This window comes from Seriola aureovittata, chromosome 23, assembly GCF_021018895.1.
Source record: "Seriola aureovittata isolate HTS-2021-v1 ecotype China chromosome 23, ASM2101889v1, whole genome shotgun sequence".
Lineage (NCBI taxonomy): Eukaryota > Metazoa > Chordata > Actinopteri > Carangiformes > Carangidae > Seriola > Seriola aureovittata.
The window spans coordinates 5,487,300-5,503,340 of NC_079386.1; the positions used below are offsets into that span (position 1 = coordinate 5,487,300).

The window sequence follows — 16,041 nt, forward strand, 5'->3', positions numbered from 1 at the left end:
GCAGGTCAGCATCTCACCTCACTCCTTCACTCCCAGAGGGATGACTCTTGGATGGTTCTCTTGCTGTGTGTGTGTGTGTGTGTGTGTGTGTGTGTGTGTGTGTGTGTGCGTGCGTGCGTGCGTGCGTGCGTGCGTGCGTGCGTGCGTGTGTGTGCGTGACATAAAGAATGATAATGAGAGCCACTGCATGCATTATAACCTTCATTCCTCCAGAGCCCTGGGTGACCTAATTAAATTAGTGAAGTAGTGGGAGTGAATGAGCTGAAGCTCAAAGACTTTTCACACACCAGGCGTACACACCAGCTGCCAACATCCATGTCTGTGTATATATATGTCATCGTAAGCTATATACTTAAACACACTAAAGACCTCACTGGGAGTTACAGGGGGTGTGTAGCTTGTGTATGTGTTTTTGTGTGTCTCAAGGGCCTGCTTCAGCCTCTGTTGAGGGGTTCACATACGTAGGTGTATCCATTTGTATACTGGGGGGGAGCTCTCAATCTTGTCCTCTGTCTCTCTCACACACACACACACACACACACACACACACACACACAGAGCTGTCAGGACCCGCAGTGCTCTGTCACCACACACCTCCACTAGACCACCTTAATGGGACCAATCCAGACTGCTGCAAATCATCCAGAGTACTTGCTGAAAACAGGGGGAGACGTGAGTGGGGGCAGGTGAGAGGGAAAGAGATACAGGAGCAGGAAGAAATAGTGGTTTGAGACAGTTTGGGAGTGAGGACAGAGAAAGAAAGAGAGATGGGGGGGGGGGGGGTCTCTGTAGCTATGAGGAGGGGAAGTCAAAAGTACGATTTGAGGTTCATATGATCACCCAGAGGAACGGTCCGGTTGCTTTGTGGAACAATTCATTCCAGTTTGGACTCAAAATGTCTCCACTGTGGCTTCGTGGCTGCTGGTTAGTGCATGTCGTCAAGTTCGTTTTCAGACGGAAACATGAACTACGGCCAACATTAACTGACTCTGTTGAGAAATGACAAATCATTCAAGGAGAAAAACAATGTGCAGCGATCGAGCCTTCAAGAGTTTCAGACAGTTCTAGCTTATAAAATTAGGCTTTTCTCTTTAGTATCATTGTAAATTGAATATGTTTGGCTTTTTAACTTTTGGTCAGACAAAGATATTTGAGCTCTAGGGAATTTGGATGGTATTTATCATTATTCTCTGCCATTTTATCGACTAAAAGATTAAAATAATCAATGGATGAATCAATAATGAAAATCACTGAGGGGAAAAAAAAAGATTTTACTATTGATTTTATAATTAATGTATTATTCCTGTCAAATGAAAACCACATATTTAGATTAGATTTAGATTAAACTAAAACATGAATACTAATACTAATGCATAATAAATAATGAAAGTAATTTAAAGTAAATAATGTTTAAAATCCACAGCATGTTACCGTTTGGGCATTTCAGGCACATAGTTTTGAAGGGCATTGTAAATGAATATGTAATTTAATTGTAATTTTCATAGCTAATAGTTAGATGTGTTTGTTTTTGCACGATTCCATTTCTGTACCACCAGCGTTTTGTTTTTGAACAAACCAGAATCAAAGAAAAACTGCAAGTGAGTGAGGTGACATGTGATTGGCTGGAGAGAAAAGTAAGATGGCAACGAAGAAAGGTTTGTAAAGGTGGAGAAATGAGAAATGGAGCGGGGGGGGGGGGGGGCGGCTCGGTGAGATACGAGAGATTGAATATAGAGCGGTGTCTAGAACTCACTTGTGTTGAATGTTTGGAGGAGTCAAAAGAAGCAGCGAACAAAAGTTCTGAGCTGGAGATGCAGGAGCAGAAACATGAAGAAAAAAAAACAGGAACAAGGATGCAAATGAGAAGGATGAGGAAAAAGAGAGAGGGAGATGTTTGAGAAAAGTTTCAGTTGACCTGAATATAGCTGCGTTGTTCAGCTCTGTTCAAAGCGGAGAAGTGTTCCTCCATAGTTGGTTAGTTAGTTCTAGTTCCTCTTTATGGTGCAGCTACAAGTTTCAGCTTAATGTGATACGCTCATCTGCTGCATTGTATCGCATTGGATGTATTGAACGCAGCAGGAGCACAGCAACAAGGGAGATGAAGGGTGTGTGTGTGTGTGTGTGTGTGTGTGTGTGTGTGTGTGTGTGTGTGTGTGTGCATGCGTGTTTAAAGGAGAAGACAAACACAGCGTGTGTGTCTTCTCTCTCTCCCTCTCTCTGTGTGTGTGTACGTGCTCTTTGCAAATGCCAAGGCATCCAGCGTGCCTCCATCCCGTGTCTCTGTGGTTACGCTGGGTGTGATATGTACTGGATGTGACACCGACGCTGCAGCATTCTGGACCGCCTCCGGACAGGAGGGTGTGTGTGTGTGTGTGTGTGTGTGTGTGTGTGTGTGTGAGATGACAAGGACACAGTTACCTTCAAAGTCCCATGATGCCGACTAACTATTCAAACAAGGCTCTGCATCCCTACCTGCTGACTGCCACCTCCCATCTTTCTCTCTCTCCTTCTCTCCTTCCCAAGCCTCGTCAGTGTCGCTCTACCTCTCTCCTCAACACCTCCTTTTTCTCTCCTCCCCACCTCTCTCTCTGTCTCCCTACCTCTCTCGACATATGGAAACTATTACCACCGTTGTCGTTTCTCACCACCAACATTCCTGAGGGCCTTGCAGTGTTCGCTGACTTTACATCAACCTTGTGTCCTCTCTCCTTGTTCACGCCGCTCTTCATAGTTGACTTATCTCTCATTCTTTCTCTCCTCTTTTCCATTTTAACCCTTTAACACCCGGTTTCCCCCCTTTTCAATTTCAGATATGTAGCTTTAAAGCTGCATTAGTCGATTTTTGGCCACTTGGAGACAGCAAATCAACCTTATTGTCGCGGTGAACATGTTAACAAAGAGTTGCACGTCCACACATACAGCAAAGACACAGCCACATTGGCTTTAATTTGAAGTTTTGTTTGTCTTCACCTGATCAATGTAAATCCAATATCCACTCTTCCTTTACTTCTGTATTGGCCTTTTAGCTGTTAGATATTCTCCAACCAGCTTCTACCTTTGTCTGCAGTTTGTTGCTGGGCAGGTCTGACATTATTATAGCATCTCTTCACTGAAGCCGTAGTACACAGTGTTTCAAAACCAAGCGTCTATATTTTTATGGCTGCTTCATTGCATCATATCGTTTTAAACACATTACCCTCAAATTCAGCCTGTAACATTTGGCATCTTTGGAAACTTTGAGATCTACACCAGAAATAGGGTTTGAGCAAAGTCAGTATTAGTTCGCCCCGGCTGACAGACAGCAGCCGCAGGACGGTGGGGGCTGATGAGGTTGAACTTGTTTTGCAACACACTTTAGAAGAAAGTTGATCTAACTGAAGAGATGCCTAATTGACAAAACAAAGCTTTTAATCTGGAAACCCAGCCTGTAACCTTCTTTCTCCCTCTCCCTGTCCTCATCTAACTCACATCCATTCCACCATTTCATCCATAATAGAAATGTTCAGAGGTATCTGGGCCATGCTTTCTAGAGAGACTCAAACTCTCATCAATTTACATTATAGCTCTCTCTTTACCCCTCTCTGTCTCTTCCTAACCCTTCTCCCTGTCTCCCTCTATCTCATACAAATGGGTCTCTATCTCTCTCCACTTCTATATACACAGTCAAAGACCACTTTCTGCAGCTCTTCTCCAGGGTATATGGTTCTTTAATGAAGACAGTAATAATGATTATGGATATTTTAAAACGGTCTGTCTGCCCTTTTGCACTGATGGAAGCAGAAGCGGCAGTGTCTGCATGCAAAAGCCCCTGTCAGATAATACTGGATTTCAAATAAATGATGATCATTGATTATTAATTCCTTGAACAGTTTAGGATGACAAATATTGTGCCAAAGATAATACAGGAATGAGATCATTTCCTTTAACTTGAGTGTGACTGAAAACAGCGGGAAACCAAGGTACTCTTTAATATTCTGACTGATACGACTAAAAATATGTAAAAATGTTACCTGATATTATATAAAAACAGGAACGAAACATCCACTCAGTGATACTTCATAATATGACCTCACACACTGATACAGCTACAGATGGTAGTCGCATTTTTCTTGATGCGAGGCCTCAAGTCTGACCTGCAAAACAGGCTTCAAACAGGCTTGTTTGAGTGTTGAAAAAGCTCTATTCTATTACAGAAGCGATCAGAGATAAGGTCAAGATAAAAGAACACAGTATGGGTGAAATTTAAAAGCTCCCGAATCCTTTTTTATTGTAAACCTATCAGATGGAGCGGCAGGCAGAAGATGTAGGTGAAACGTGCAGAGCACAACAGGTCAGTTTGATGAAGCCGCTGTTACTACAAATACTGTGTCGAAGACAGATTGTGCCTTAAGGTGGATTCATGTTTTATATACTCCCGGCCATATGTTTTACATTATATATGGTCGGTGTTTCTGGGCTACACAGTGTACAGGGGGACTGATTGCTCCAGCAGAACAGTGGAAAGTGATAGCCACTGCAGTCCCTTCCCTGTGTGGGTGCACGGCGAAAAATGTCCATCGTAGCAAGTGATTTAATCCAGCGCCGAGGCTTGGAATAATATTTTTCTTTAAGAAGGTAAAACAGTCCGTCAGTAGAGTGAGATAATTTTACATTTCCAAGTCTTAAGGATCATTTTCCTCATGACCGAGGCGCCATTTTTTTTTCGTCTCAAGACTTTAACATTTATTAGGTAGGAAAGTCATTAAAGAAAATGAAAGTGCATTGGAACAAAGTTAATTATGGCGCAGAATTGGCTGAAATTTTCACTCGTTTCATCAAAACTGAGGTTTAAAGATTCCATGTGGGCTTAAATGACATGTTCAAAATGGACGTTTTCCGCTGAGTGTGAGTGTGTGTGTGTGTGTGTGTGTGTGTGTGTGTGTGTGTGTGTTTGCTCATTGTGGCATTCTTTGGAAAGCACCTCTCCACAAAATGAGACCCGGCGGATTTACTTTAGACAGCTACTAGATGGCCTGCAGGTGTTGCAGCTCAGCGTGTCTGTGCGTGCGTGTGTGTGTGTGTGTGTGTGCACGTCTGTCCCACAGAGTGTGTATTCCTCCCGTAGCCGATCGGTTTGCTACTCTTTAGTGTGCGTGCTCCCCTGCCGTGTGTCTGACAGCGTGTGTACATTAAAAGACGCAGGGGGGGAGGGGGGACCGAGGGCCCCTGTGTGTGTGATTACGCTGTGTATACCATGAGATTAGTGCAGACAGCTTTATGCGCAGGGCCCGCCATAAATCCCCCTCCCCCCGCCACCACAGAACCAAATACCACCATCGTTTATTATTCCCTAATAGATCGGTCCTCTGCTGTCGCTCCTCGGCTTCCCGCTCCCACCAGGTTGTGCTTAGCTCAAGGACAAACCCCCCTCAGAGGATGGAGGAGGTCAAAGTGTGGAGAGTTTTGAGTAAATCCTCCACGCTGATTTCATTTTAGTTCAGTTTGTGCTCTCTGCCAGCTCCACTGTCCTTCCCTCTCTCTCTCTCGTTCTCCCCGTTTTTTTGTTTTTTTTTGCCCTAGACATTATTTTTCCACATTTGTGTGGTTTCAATCTGTCCGGCTTCTTGCTCTCTCCTTGTCCTTATGTGTTTGTTTTGATGCTTCATCACTTTGAATCCCACCTCTCTCTTTCATCTCTCGCCTCATTCTCTCCATCTTGGTATTTTCGCTTTTTCTCTCACGGACTCGGCGCTCGTGTGCACTCCCTCACCCCGCCTCCGCTCCATATTCTCATGTTCGCGCAGACATACACACTTGCCCACACACCCTCCCTTGTCTCTCACCACCCCCCACCCCCTCGGCTGCACCTGTGTGCCCGGCACTGGTCCGGACATAGCTCGGGTTGCCGCTGTGGAATCTGGGAAATGTTCGAGCCGTCCGATACGCCGCCCAGAGCAAGTACAACGGCAGACAACATGCAGATGGACAAGAGAAAAGAGAAACACATGCAGGTCACACAAAAGCTCACACAGTCTGAGATGCAGTCGACAGCTTTTAATTCTTTCACATAAGTGCATGATCTCAACTTTCTGAGTCTTTGTATTTTATTGGAGATAGAATATTGATAAATAAACCATCTCATAGAGGTGTAACATGTAGAAGTTTTATATGCTGTCAACTGAATTGAAAGAGTTGGAGTGGGGAGTGGAAGGGTACATGGGGGAGGAGTGGGGGGTGTGGGTGAGAAGCAGGAGGTGTAAGAGGTCTGGGGAGAGGTCAGCGAGACTGACACTTGAGTCTTCTCAGCTCGGCTCGGGGGTCACGGTGGGGCGATGCTTGGGTTGAGAAAATGATGTTTCTGCCCTCATAAAAGAGCTGCGGAGAAAAAAGAGAAAGAAGCTCACCCACACCCCCCCCCCCATCCTTCCCTCCATCTCTTCCTCCTCCTCCTCTTCCCCCCTCGGTGTCACCTCTGGCCCCCTCCAACCAAACCCCCCTCCCCTCCCCTCAACGCCATGTTTCAAAGTGTGGCCACATGAATGCCTCTATTGTTAATGGCTGAGAAAAAGGGAAGGAGAGAGAGGGAGAGTGGACAGCGAAAGAGGTGAGGGAGGGAGGGTCGGAGGAGGAGGGGGGGAAAAAAAACAGACACTCAGAGACAGAGAGATAGTCTCTCAGAGCGACATGTGGCCAAAAAAGAAAAGAGTAGAGGGAAACCGTAATGTTGCTGAGGGCTGTGTCTGAATGGGATGATTTATTTAGATGTGGTCACAGTTGAACTCTATAAACTTGTTTAAAAGTTCACCTCACTTCACTTTCCCCTCTTCCACTCTCTCTCCTCTCGTCTGCACTGCTCCACTGCAAGAGTCACAAGCTCTCCTGCACTTTCTGACCACACTTAAAAAAAAAAAAAGAAAAGAAAACAGTGTGATTGTGTATCGGCGTTAGTGCATGTTTGAATGCAGTCCAGGTTTGTTGACTCTGAGGGTGTCACCCAGAGGAGAGGGAAACTGCATTCTCAGATAAATATACACTATTTTTCTTACTCTACCACACGATTAGATTGGGAAATGGTCTTCCTTCCCTGTCCTGTTTACACACACACACACACACACACCATCATCCACTCACACGCTAGGTTAACCTGGGTCAACTCCGCACATCTGACACCCCTAAACATGGAGTCTATCAGAAAATTGAGTTCTGTCACAGGAATGTGCTGCATTCACTGTCAGTTTCTATCTTTCCCTCTTCCTTTCTTTCTTTCTCCATTTCTTTTTTTTTTTTTGTCTTCACGTCCTCTTCCTCTTCCACCTCATATTTTAAGGTTTTCTCCGTCTGTGGAGTGTTTTCCCTTTGTCTTCATGTTTCCTTTCTGCTTGTTCACCACATTTCTTTGTTGTTGCTACATACCTTGCCTGACATGTTCAATATTTTTTTCCACTCTCCTCCCTCTCTCTCACTTCACTGATTTCTGCCTCTCTCTTTCTTTCTTTTTTCTGAGCACTGCACCTGCCCAGTGGCATTTTACTTTAACACTCATACCATCCTCTGTGTGTTTGTGTGTGTGTGTGTGTTTGCTCATTCTGCAATGCAGCTTGACTGTGACTCAGGGTACCATCAGATACCACTCAGAATGCGTCATGCAGGAAGCAAAAGGTGCTTGTTTTTATAAGAGTGTGTGTGTGTGTGTGTGTGTGTGTGTGTGTGTGTGTGTGTGTGTGTGTGTGTGTCAGTCAGTCAGTGGGTTTCAGTTTAGGGAAAAACTAAACCTGTGTGTTTGGATGTGGGTGGATGTGTTTGGGCAAACCTTTTGTGTTTAGCAGGAGGGCATTTGTATGGGCCTGTGTGTGTGTGTGTGTGTGTGTGGTGTGTGTGTGTGTAATAGATTTTTCTGTTTAGGCTTTGCTGCTGAAGCCTCAGGAACCACCACCATGTTTACAGTTCATACTCTATAAATGGTGTAAGTGCATGTGCTCGCCTGTGTGAGAAGGACAGGAAGGTGAAATGTGTGTGGGTGTGTGTGTGTGTGTAGGTGTTGAGTGAAGCTGAGTGCCTACTTCTCCGGTCTAAGCGTGGCCTGATAACCCCGAGTGACCTGGGTAATGAGAAGTAGAACAGTGGCTTCCTCGCAGGCCTCTGGGCCTGACTGAGCTGAAGCTCCTCCACCATTCAGTCTGCATTCTCAAGTTCCCCTCGGTGTGCGCCGCCAGCCAAACATACCAACGGATAAAGCCCACATCTCAATTTACCGCAGGTGTAAGGCTGTTAGCTGGCAGTGCTAGGAGGTAGATGTATCCGGCGTAGAGGCAAAGGATGTGGTCAGAAAGATGCAGATGCAACAAAGAAGACTCACAAAATCCCTCTTGATGCTCTGATCATTTGTGGTGTATTGTGTAACCACAGTTTTGCCTTAATCACACAGTGTTTTCTAGAACTGCTCTATAACTGCTAAACTTGTTAGCATGCTGATGTTACCATTAAGTACTACTATGCTTAAGAGCTGCTAGCATGGCTGTAGACGTATAGTGTTGTTGAGTTTTATTTAGGTCAGCAGCTCTAAAACTGTGGAGCAAGTTCCCCGCAGGGAGGTGGAGCCATTGAAGGCCACACACACACAGACACACACACACACACACACACACACACACAGGCACGCACACACACACACACACACAGGCACGCATGACCAGGAGGAAAAAGATAGAGTCAGCTGGCAAGTGAATCTGATTCATGTGGGAACAAGAACACTGATCTGATCTGATCTGATTTTAACCAGAATATCAAGATACAGGTTAGCAGGGTTTAGTTGGTCTGTGCTCTCATGTTTACTGTCAGTGTTGTGGCTCAGCTTTGTGGCTTTTATTTTGAAAATCCTTGGCAGTTTGGGCAGTTTGTAAATGACTTTACAGATAAAGATCAGTTGTTTTAATGTCTGTTGCGGCTCTGGAGAGAAATTGCTCAAGCCTGAGTCTGATGATGTCACAGTGATGTCATTGGAGTTATCTCAGCTTGGGGTTGAAGACCTCAGTATTTAAATGGAAAGCCTGTGTCTGCCTGTGAAGGTCTAGCAAAAAATGCCATAAGGTTGCATTATGGGAAATGTAGTATCCAGTGTTTTTGGAACTCAGTCAGACTATCTTGGCGTCTGTTGCTTCAAGTTTTGCTTTTGTTTTTTTAATCCGTCTCTTGCAAATTCACAACTTTGTAGAAATGCAATTTTCTGGAAAACCACTTTAATGTGCACAAGTGTAACTAATGAAAAACATGCTTGCCTCCTTTTGTTGCCACCTAATATTCTAAAAAAAATTAATAAATAATTGGCACAGTTTTCCAAAGAGAGGAAGAAAATAATCAGTGATTTAGTCTATTTGTGGCTGATCGGTAAATAGAATCGTTAACTGGACAAATGAAGATGTCAGTCGTTGCTGATGTGACATTAATAGGATTTGTTTAGTCTTTTTTAAACAGTACAATTAAGCAGCAAAATCAGTCTATTGGTGCTTTGTGATCCTGTATTGTTTATTTTTTAATGGTCAGACAGTTGTCTGACGGCAGAACAGAGGGAATAATTAAGCAGCTTTGAGCTCTGTGACTCCCAGGTGTTCATGTGGATTTGTTGCAAACAGAAACAGTGTCTGAGTCAGAGGTAACAGAAAATGGGCTCCTTAACATTACAGGCATTCGCTCCCCCTCCATCCCCCCACCCACCCCACCCCCCACCCACCCCACCCCCACCCCCACATCCACATCAAAGTGTCACTTAACATTCTGCGAGAATCCTTTTTATCTGTTACTGCTATAAACACTTTCTTTCTTTCTATCAGTGGTGACATTTATTTTAACCGAAGATAAAATCGCTGCGGATGTGCATGGACTGCTTTCTGTTTTCCCAGTTAGCCAAGCATGCTAGCATGGAGTCAAAGTTAAAGTCATCATCAGCCTCGGGAGCTAAGTTGATAACTCCTAGTATTTGGCCTTATCAGCGAGAGATGGCCCTGTGCTGTGAGGGGAATGACAGAGTCTGAGTCATTTGTGGAGTTTATGCCCCTCTGACTGCTGTGTTTCATGTTCTCTGCTCTGGAAAGACCTCTGGAAGCTGTGCCGCCACAGTGAGCCCACCAGCCCGACACACTGCAGCACTGCTCCTTTCGGCTTCTACCTGGGTTTTGTGCAGATATGCGGAATTAATTTCACTTTCTTTGTGAGATATTTTCTGTTTACTCCAGGAAAGCAATTTAACAAGATTAAGACCATATAACATCAAAGCTGTTCACTGAAACCCAGGATAATATATAATGATGACGATAATAAACCAGACGTTGGGTGAACTGGAGTAAACTGTTGAATTAGAATCGCTTCAGGCTGCAGGCGTCCTGTAGATGACAGGTGTCAAATCATCAGTGAGGCTATAAACAAGCAAACTGCACGTCCTTCATATCAGAAGACGATGACAGGCTGACATCAAGACAGCTAATTAGCAAACTAATTAACCATACATACCTGAGATGTGGCATTGGCAGCCTGGTTCTGTTGATGTGTATTGATAGTTCTTCCTCTGTGGACAGGCCACAGTTCTCACTTCTAAAAATAAGAGCTGGGAAAAAAATGAAAATGAGTTCTGCAAGAAAATTTGTATTGGGAAGAATTTGGTCGCTATTTTGTTGTTGACATTGACAATATTTCACCTTCATTTCCCATGAATTCTTTCATTTGTGATTTTTTTGTTTTCAATTCTATGTAGCATTTTTATTTATTTAGATTTTCATGGTAATATTACTGCTGCCTCTACAATTGTGAGTTGCCTTTTTCCTACATTTGCAGTATATGTTAGTCTCAAAATGTACAAGATTTTCACTCAGAAATATCTCTGAACACAGGCTCATTTTTGTGGGCTCGTTCACAGGGAAAAAAAAAAGATGAATGCTTTTCATTTGGCCTTAGATTGGTGGTTATTTTCCTCATGTGGCTCATCAACTGGTGGTTATACTTTCCTACTTTCTTTCTCCACCACTTCATGGGGTCAACAGGGGATTGTGTGAGCTTGTGTGGTAAAAATGTATTTGTGCAGTTGACTGCACAGCAGTTCCTCAGTAACGGCACCTGTTCCCCATGAAGGAGAGAAAATAATAATGAAGTAGTAGGAATAAGAAAGGCAAAGGACCCATCTGTTGCTCATTCTGCAGCAAGGACAGGTGGCTCTGAACTGGTTTGTTGCAGGAAGCAAAAGACTTTGATTAATGATTCTCTGTCTTTCTCCCTCCCCCGACTCTTTTGTTTCTCTCTGTTTTCTTGCTCCCGATTCTCTCCTGCCTCCAGGTTCAGGGATGATAAGGGCTACGTCCTGTACCCTCAGATCGGGGACCGGCTGGACCTCATCTGCCCTCCGCTGGACACCGCCAGGTCCACGCCTGATTACGAGTTCTACAAGCTCTACCTTGTGTCGTCGCGGGAGCAGGCGGACCGCTGCGAGGTGATGGGCGCCCCGAACATCGTGCTCACCTGCGACGAGCCCACCCGCGAGCGGCGCTTCACCATCAAGTTCCAGGAGTTCTCGCCCAATCTGTGGGGCCACGAGTTCAAGAGCATGCACGACTACTACATCATCGGTGAGTGGAGGAAGCAGAACAAGCACAGAAGTTTAGAGGGTGGAGAGAGAGAGAGATAGAGAGAGTGTGTGTGTGTTTATGGGCGTGTGTTGAGCTTTATTGCAGTGTGGGGGGGGGGGTGATGAGGGGGTTGTTATGATTGCATGACCGATTTCTGATTGTGCCTGAGTGTGTTTGTTTATTTCAGTGATGATGGCGATGATTGGGCGGGTGTGTTCAGAGTAATTAGGTTTGAGGATTGTGTGTGTGATCGGGTCCATGGGTGGGTACAGTACAGGACACACACTGCAAAAAATGACCAGATGGGCATGTTGTTTTCAGAACTTTTTTTTTTTTTTTTTTCAATCAAACCTGTCACTGCAGGTTATTTGATTAAGTTCACTTCTATGGTATTAAACACACCTTTCTCTTTTTTTTTTAAAGCAAAAGAAAGAAATCACTTTCCGTTTGTTTCATTTTTTTGCAGTGTGTTTGTTTCTTTGCCACTTGTGTTGGGATTTTGAGTCAAGTGAAATATGGTTACATGTGTGCTTCAGTTTCATTTCTTCAAGTGTTTGTTTGTGTGTCATTGCTGTGTCTTTGTCCTGCTCTGCAGCTGTGCCGCCCTCAGGCCTGTTTATTGTTACTGCCATCTTGCAGTGACCGCAAATGGCGAGGAACAGTTTGTTTTGGTTTATTCAGAAGGGTTGTTTGGAGTTAGGCTGTGTGAAGACCTGATGAGGTCATCAAGGCGAGCCAGGCCAAGCGTTTGTATCGGACAGAACAATCTGCAAGAAAAGGTTGCCTCAACCGAAACCTGTGGGTTGTTTTTAAATTCAGACCAAGAGCCAAGAGCATTCAGCACACACAGGACACACAGGACACACATACTCACATACATGTATACACACACTCTCACACGCACACAAGTTTCCAATACAAACACAAGCACTGTGAAAACACCCCAGGAGTGAGAGAGTGAGCAGGATAGACAAAGAGAGAAAGATGGGGAGAGAGAGAGAGAGAGAGAGAGAGAGACCCTGTTTGATTCCCATAGCTCTCCTCCCACGCACCTGCGAGCTCTATTCACTCAGGTGTGCAAATGCTCTTTTCATTTCTTTTCATCTGCGTGTGGGAAAAAAAAAAAGAAAAAAGAATAAAACCCCTAAAAACGAGGGAACGAGTGGAGCCAGGAGGAGCAGGAAGCTGGGACAGAGATGGAGAGATAGACAGAGATAGAAAGAGACAAAGAAAATATAAGATCTCTGGAAGTCTGTGAAGTCCCTCATGCCTCATTGTTTTCTATATTTGTTCACCCGTTTCAGGCGCGCTCGGGTTTTTCGCTATCGGTCCTCACACTCAGCGTGTTTGTGAAGAGAGGTGAGGCACTGGGCATATTTCTCCCGCACCCTGTAGCATTATCAGCATACAAGTATTTCTCTCAGATTAGATACGAGGAGGTGAGATAACATGCGGTGGTGCAGCACCATATACACTATGTATGTATGCGTGTATATTAGCGTAATGCTTGTGCACCCAAGGACCCAACGATAACGGAATTTGGCCTGATAAGTAGTGAGGAAAATGAATGCAATGTGATACCTGATTCAGTGACTTGACAGATGTTGAACAGCAGAACCTGAGACGCCATCAAACATGAGACGCCGACACCTGCGCGATGCATTAAACAGACTCCCGGATAAATTAAACCATCTCTTGGTTTAAATGTGCAAGTGTTGATAGATTGGGTTTTTGTATATATTTATGTCAGTGTTGTGAAATGATCCCACTGTGCTAATGCTTGTTTGAAATTCTGCATGGCCTAGATTTATCACATTAGAACATGCGTCTATCTATAGTACATTAAAGTGCATTGGTGTACCATGAAATGCTTTCATTTACAGTCGAATATGCTCTCAGTCAACAAAGCATATTTGTTTTATAGCGTTGCGGCCCGTTGCACAATCCCATCTTTACACATGCACTGCATAAGTTAATAGGGTTGCCAGATTTTTGATGTTGTCCATATTCAGAATTCACAAAACCGCAAACTCTGGAGAGCAAAACAAATCACTGTTTGTCTAGAAATCTGCAACTCATCCGGCATTATTTGAATTGTGGTGCAAAATTCCACAGCATACCAACTTACACACTTGTCACCATGAGCTCTGTACCTTTAAGGGACTGACTGATTGCTTTCATCCTGTGTATCCCCCAAATTCAATCATTCCAAGTGACCAGGGCTCAAAGTCTTGATGATGATGATTGCACAGGTAATGATTATGTGTCAGACACACACAGTGGAGCCCACAAAGGCAGCGCACGGTGGACAACCTCAAGTACCTCTAACTTGAATTTCGTTACCTTGCGGTGAAATAAGCACACTCTTGAAACACTTTGCAGGACCTGAGACATCTGAGCAGAAGGCCTACTGTGGTCCACAGTCTTTATTTTGCCCACCTCTCTTCTGTACTCCCACCTAGCAAACAGAGTGTCCAGAGATAGAAACACCTTTATCTCCACACACAGACCAGACTGATCGATTGACAGCTCCAGCCCAATCAATGACAGCAGCAACACAAGGTCACACACACACAGACACACACTCTCCCTCACTCTTATACACACACACACACACACACACATTTACACACACATTTGAAGAGGTGAGGAGACGGGGAGTAGCTGATCGTGGAGAGCAGTCGGTGCTAATAGCTGATTGATAACGCCACCAGATAGCTTGTGTATAGTGAGCGGCGTGTCTTTGATCATGTGTCCTTAATGAAGAATTGTATTGAGTCTCTCACCAGAGCTTCTGTGTACTTAATGAGGCTGTGAGATAATTAATAACTGTTAATCCTACTGCTCATTTAGAGCCACATATCTGCTGCAGCTTGTGTGCGCTAACTGCGCCTGCTGGGAGGATACCATACAAACTGAACGCACTGTGGACCGGCGTGTCCCTGAATTTAGTTACTGTAAATGTATGTTTGCGCATGTGTGTGAGGGCACCAATGTATGCAGGAGCCTCAGGGAAATCTTGTTTTAATTAACCTATAGCATAGCGTGATTTAATTTGCACACTGCAGACCAGGCACACATGGAAAAAGCGTATGTGCGGTTGGATGGTGGAACAGCAGGAGGAAACAAAGCCACGGAGGTTAATTTCAATGTTAAACCCATTACAGATTACCAGTAACTTGCTTAAAGTCCACCGGGTAATCAGTTTCCGCCACAGTTTGCCACCATGGTGCACAGTAAATCATGCAAAAAATTTGATTTTCACATTGCGATCATCAACAAGTATCATTGATCATTTCTAGAGAAAATAATCTTTGTGTCTGGAGAAAATCAAGTAATGTGGAAAAAAACCCAAAGTTTCCTTTGTTTTTGCTCCCACTAATGCAGCACAGATGCCACTGTTTTGTAATCAGATTACTTGAATCCCATTAAATGTAATTCTTAACTTCCGCGTCCTGGGGAGAGGAGAGAAAGGGTGGGAAAATTGATTGGTTATACTCATTGATTGATGTTTTCATTCATAACACGAGGTCAGAGTTTACGTAAACCCATTTCTCTGTCACACTCTCTCTCTCTCTCTCCCTCTGTTTTGTCCGTGTCTCTCCCTCAGTCTCTCCCCCTTTAGTTTCTCCTCATCTCTTTCACCATTCAAATCCTGACACACACACACACACACACACACACACACACACACACACACACACACACACACAGACATGCTCAGTACATCAACCCAAACCACAGATCAAGCCTTTCACTGCTTTTAATGAATGCTTTGAAAGCAGGCGCCAGGGCCTTGTGTAACACACACACTCTTCGCATGCATGCACAAGAACACACACACACACACACGCGCACGCACACACACACACACACACTCACACACTCGTAATCAGAGTGCGGTCTTGATGACGTGTCTTCTTAATGAGAACTGCAGGAGAAAACTAAACTTATCTCCATGCAGCTGATTTGGTTTGCAGTTTAAAAGACAGTGTCCACATGAGGAGAACAGAAGAGCTGTTGTTAAAACTGGTCCAGGATCAGTTGCTATTAAAGGGTCAGTTCACTCAAATTCCAAAGAACATCTTTTCTTAATCCTAGAGTTATCAAGCCATGTAGATGGTTTGAGTTTAATTGCCCAGGTTTTGAAGCATTTCACTCTGAGATTTTTGTCCGTGTCACTCTGGATAATCCATAAACCTCAATGTGAACAGCTTTTATCCCAACTGCTTCTTCTACCCAAGAAATAGTCTCTATAAAATCTGATGAAAATGTGTAGTGTGGATTATCCAGGGTTTTTTAATTTTATTTTTTGTTTTATTTCTGTCATTTTGATGAACAGACCCTTAAACATGCAGCTTTCTGGAGGATTAATTCTCAGTCACAAGGGGCTCAAGGGGCAGTCTGTTGTTTTTTGCACTGTGTGCATATTTGCAGACCAGAATGAGGGAAG

At 44.2% G+C, this 16,041-nt stretch overlaps 1 protein-coding gene across 1 annotated transcript in view; it reads left to right on the top strand.

Annotated features, from left to right (window-relative positions):
• Positions 1 to 16,041, top strand: part of efnb3b (ephrin-B3b) — an 80,095-nt gene that overhangs the window by 29,771 nt on the left and 34,283 nt on the right. The window contains exon 2 of the mRNA XM_056368760.1: positions 11,299 to 11,588. Within this exon, the coding sequence (XP_056224735.1) occupies positions 11,299 to 11,588 (290 nt within the window). The remainder of the gene's footprint in view (positions 1 to 11,298; positions 11,589 to 16,041) is intronic.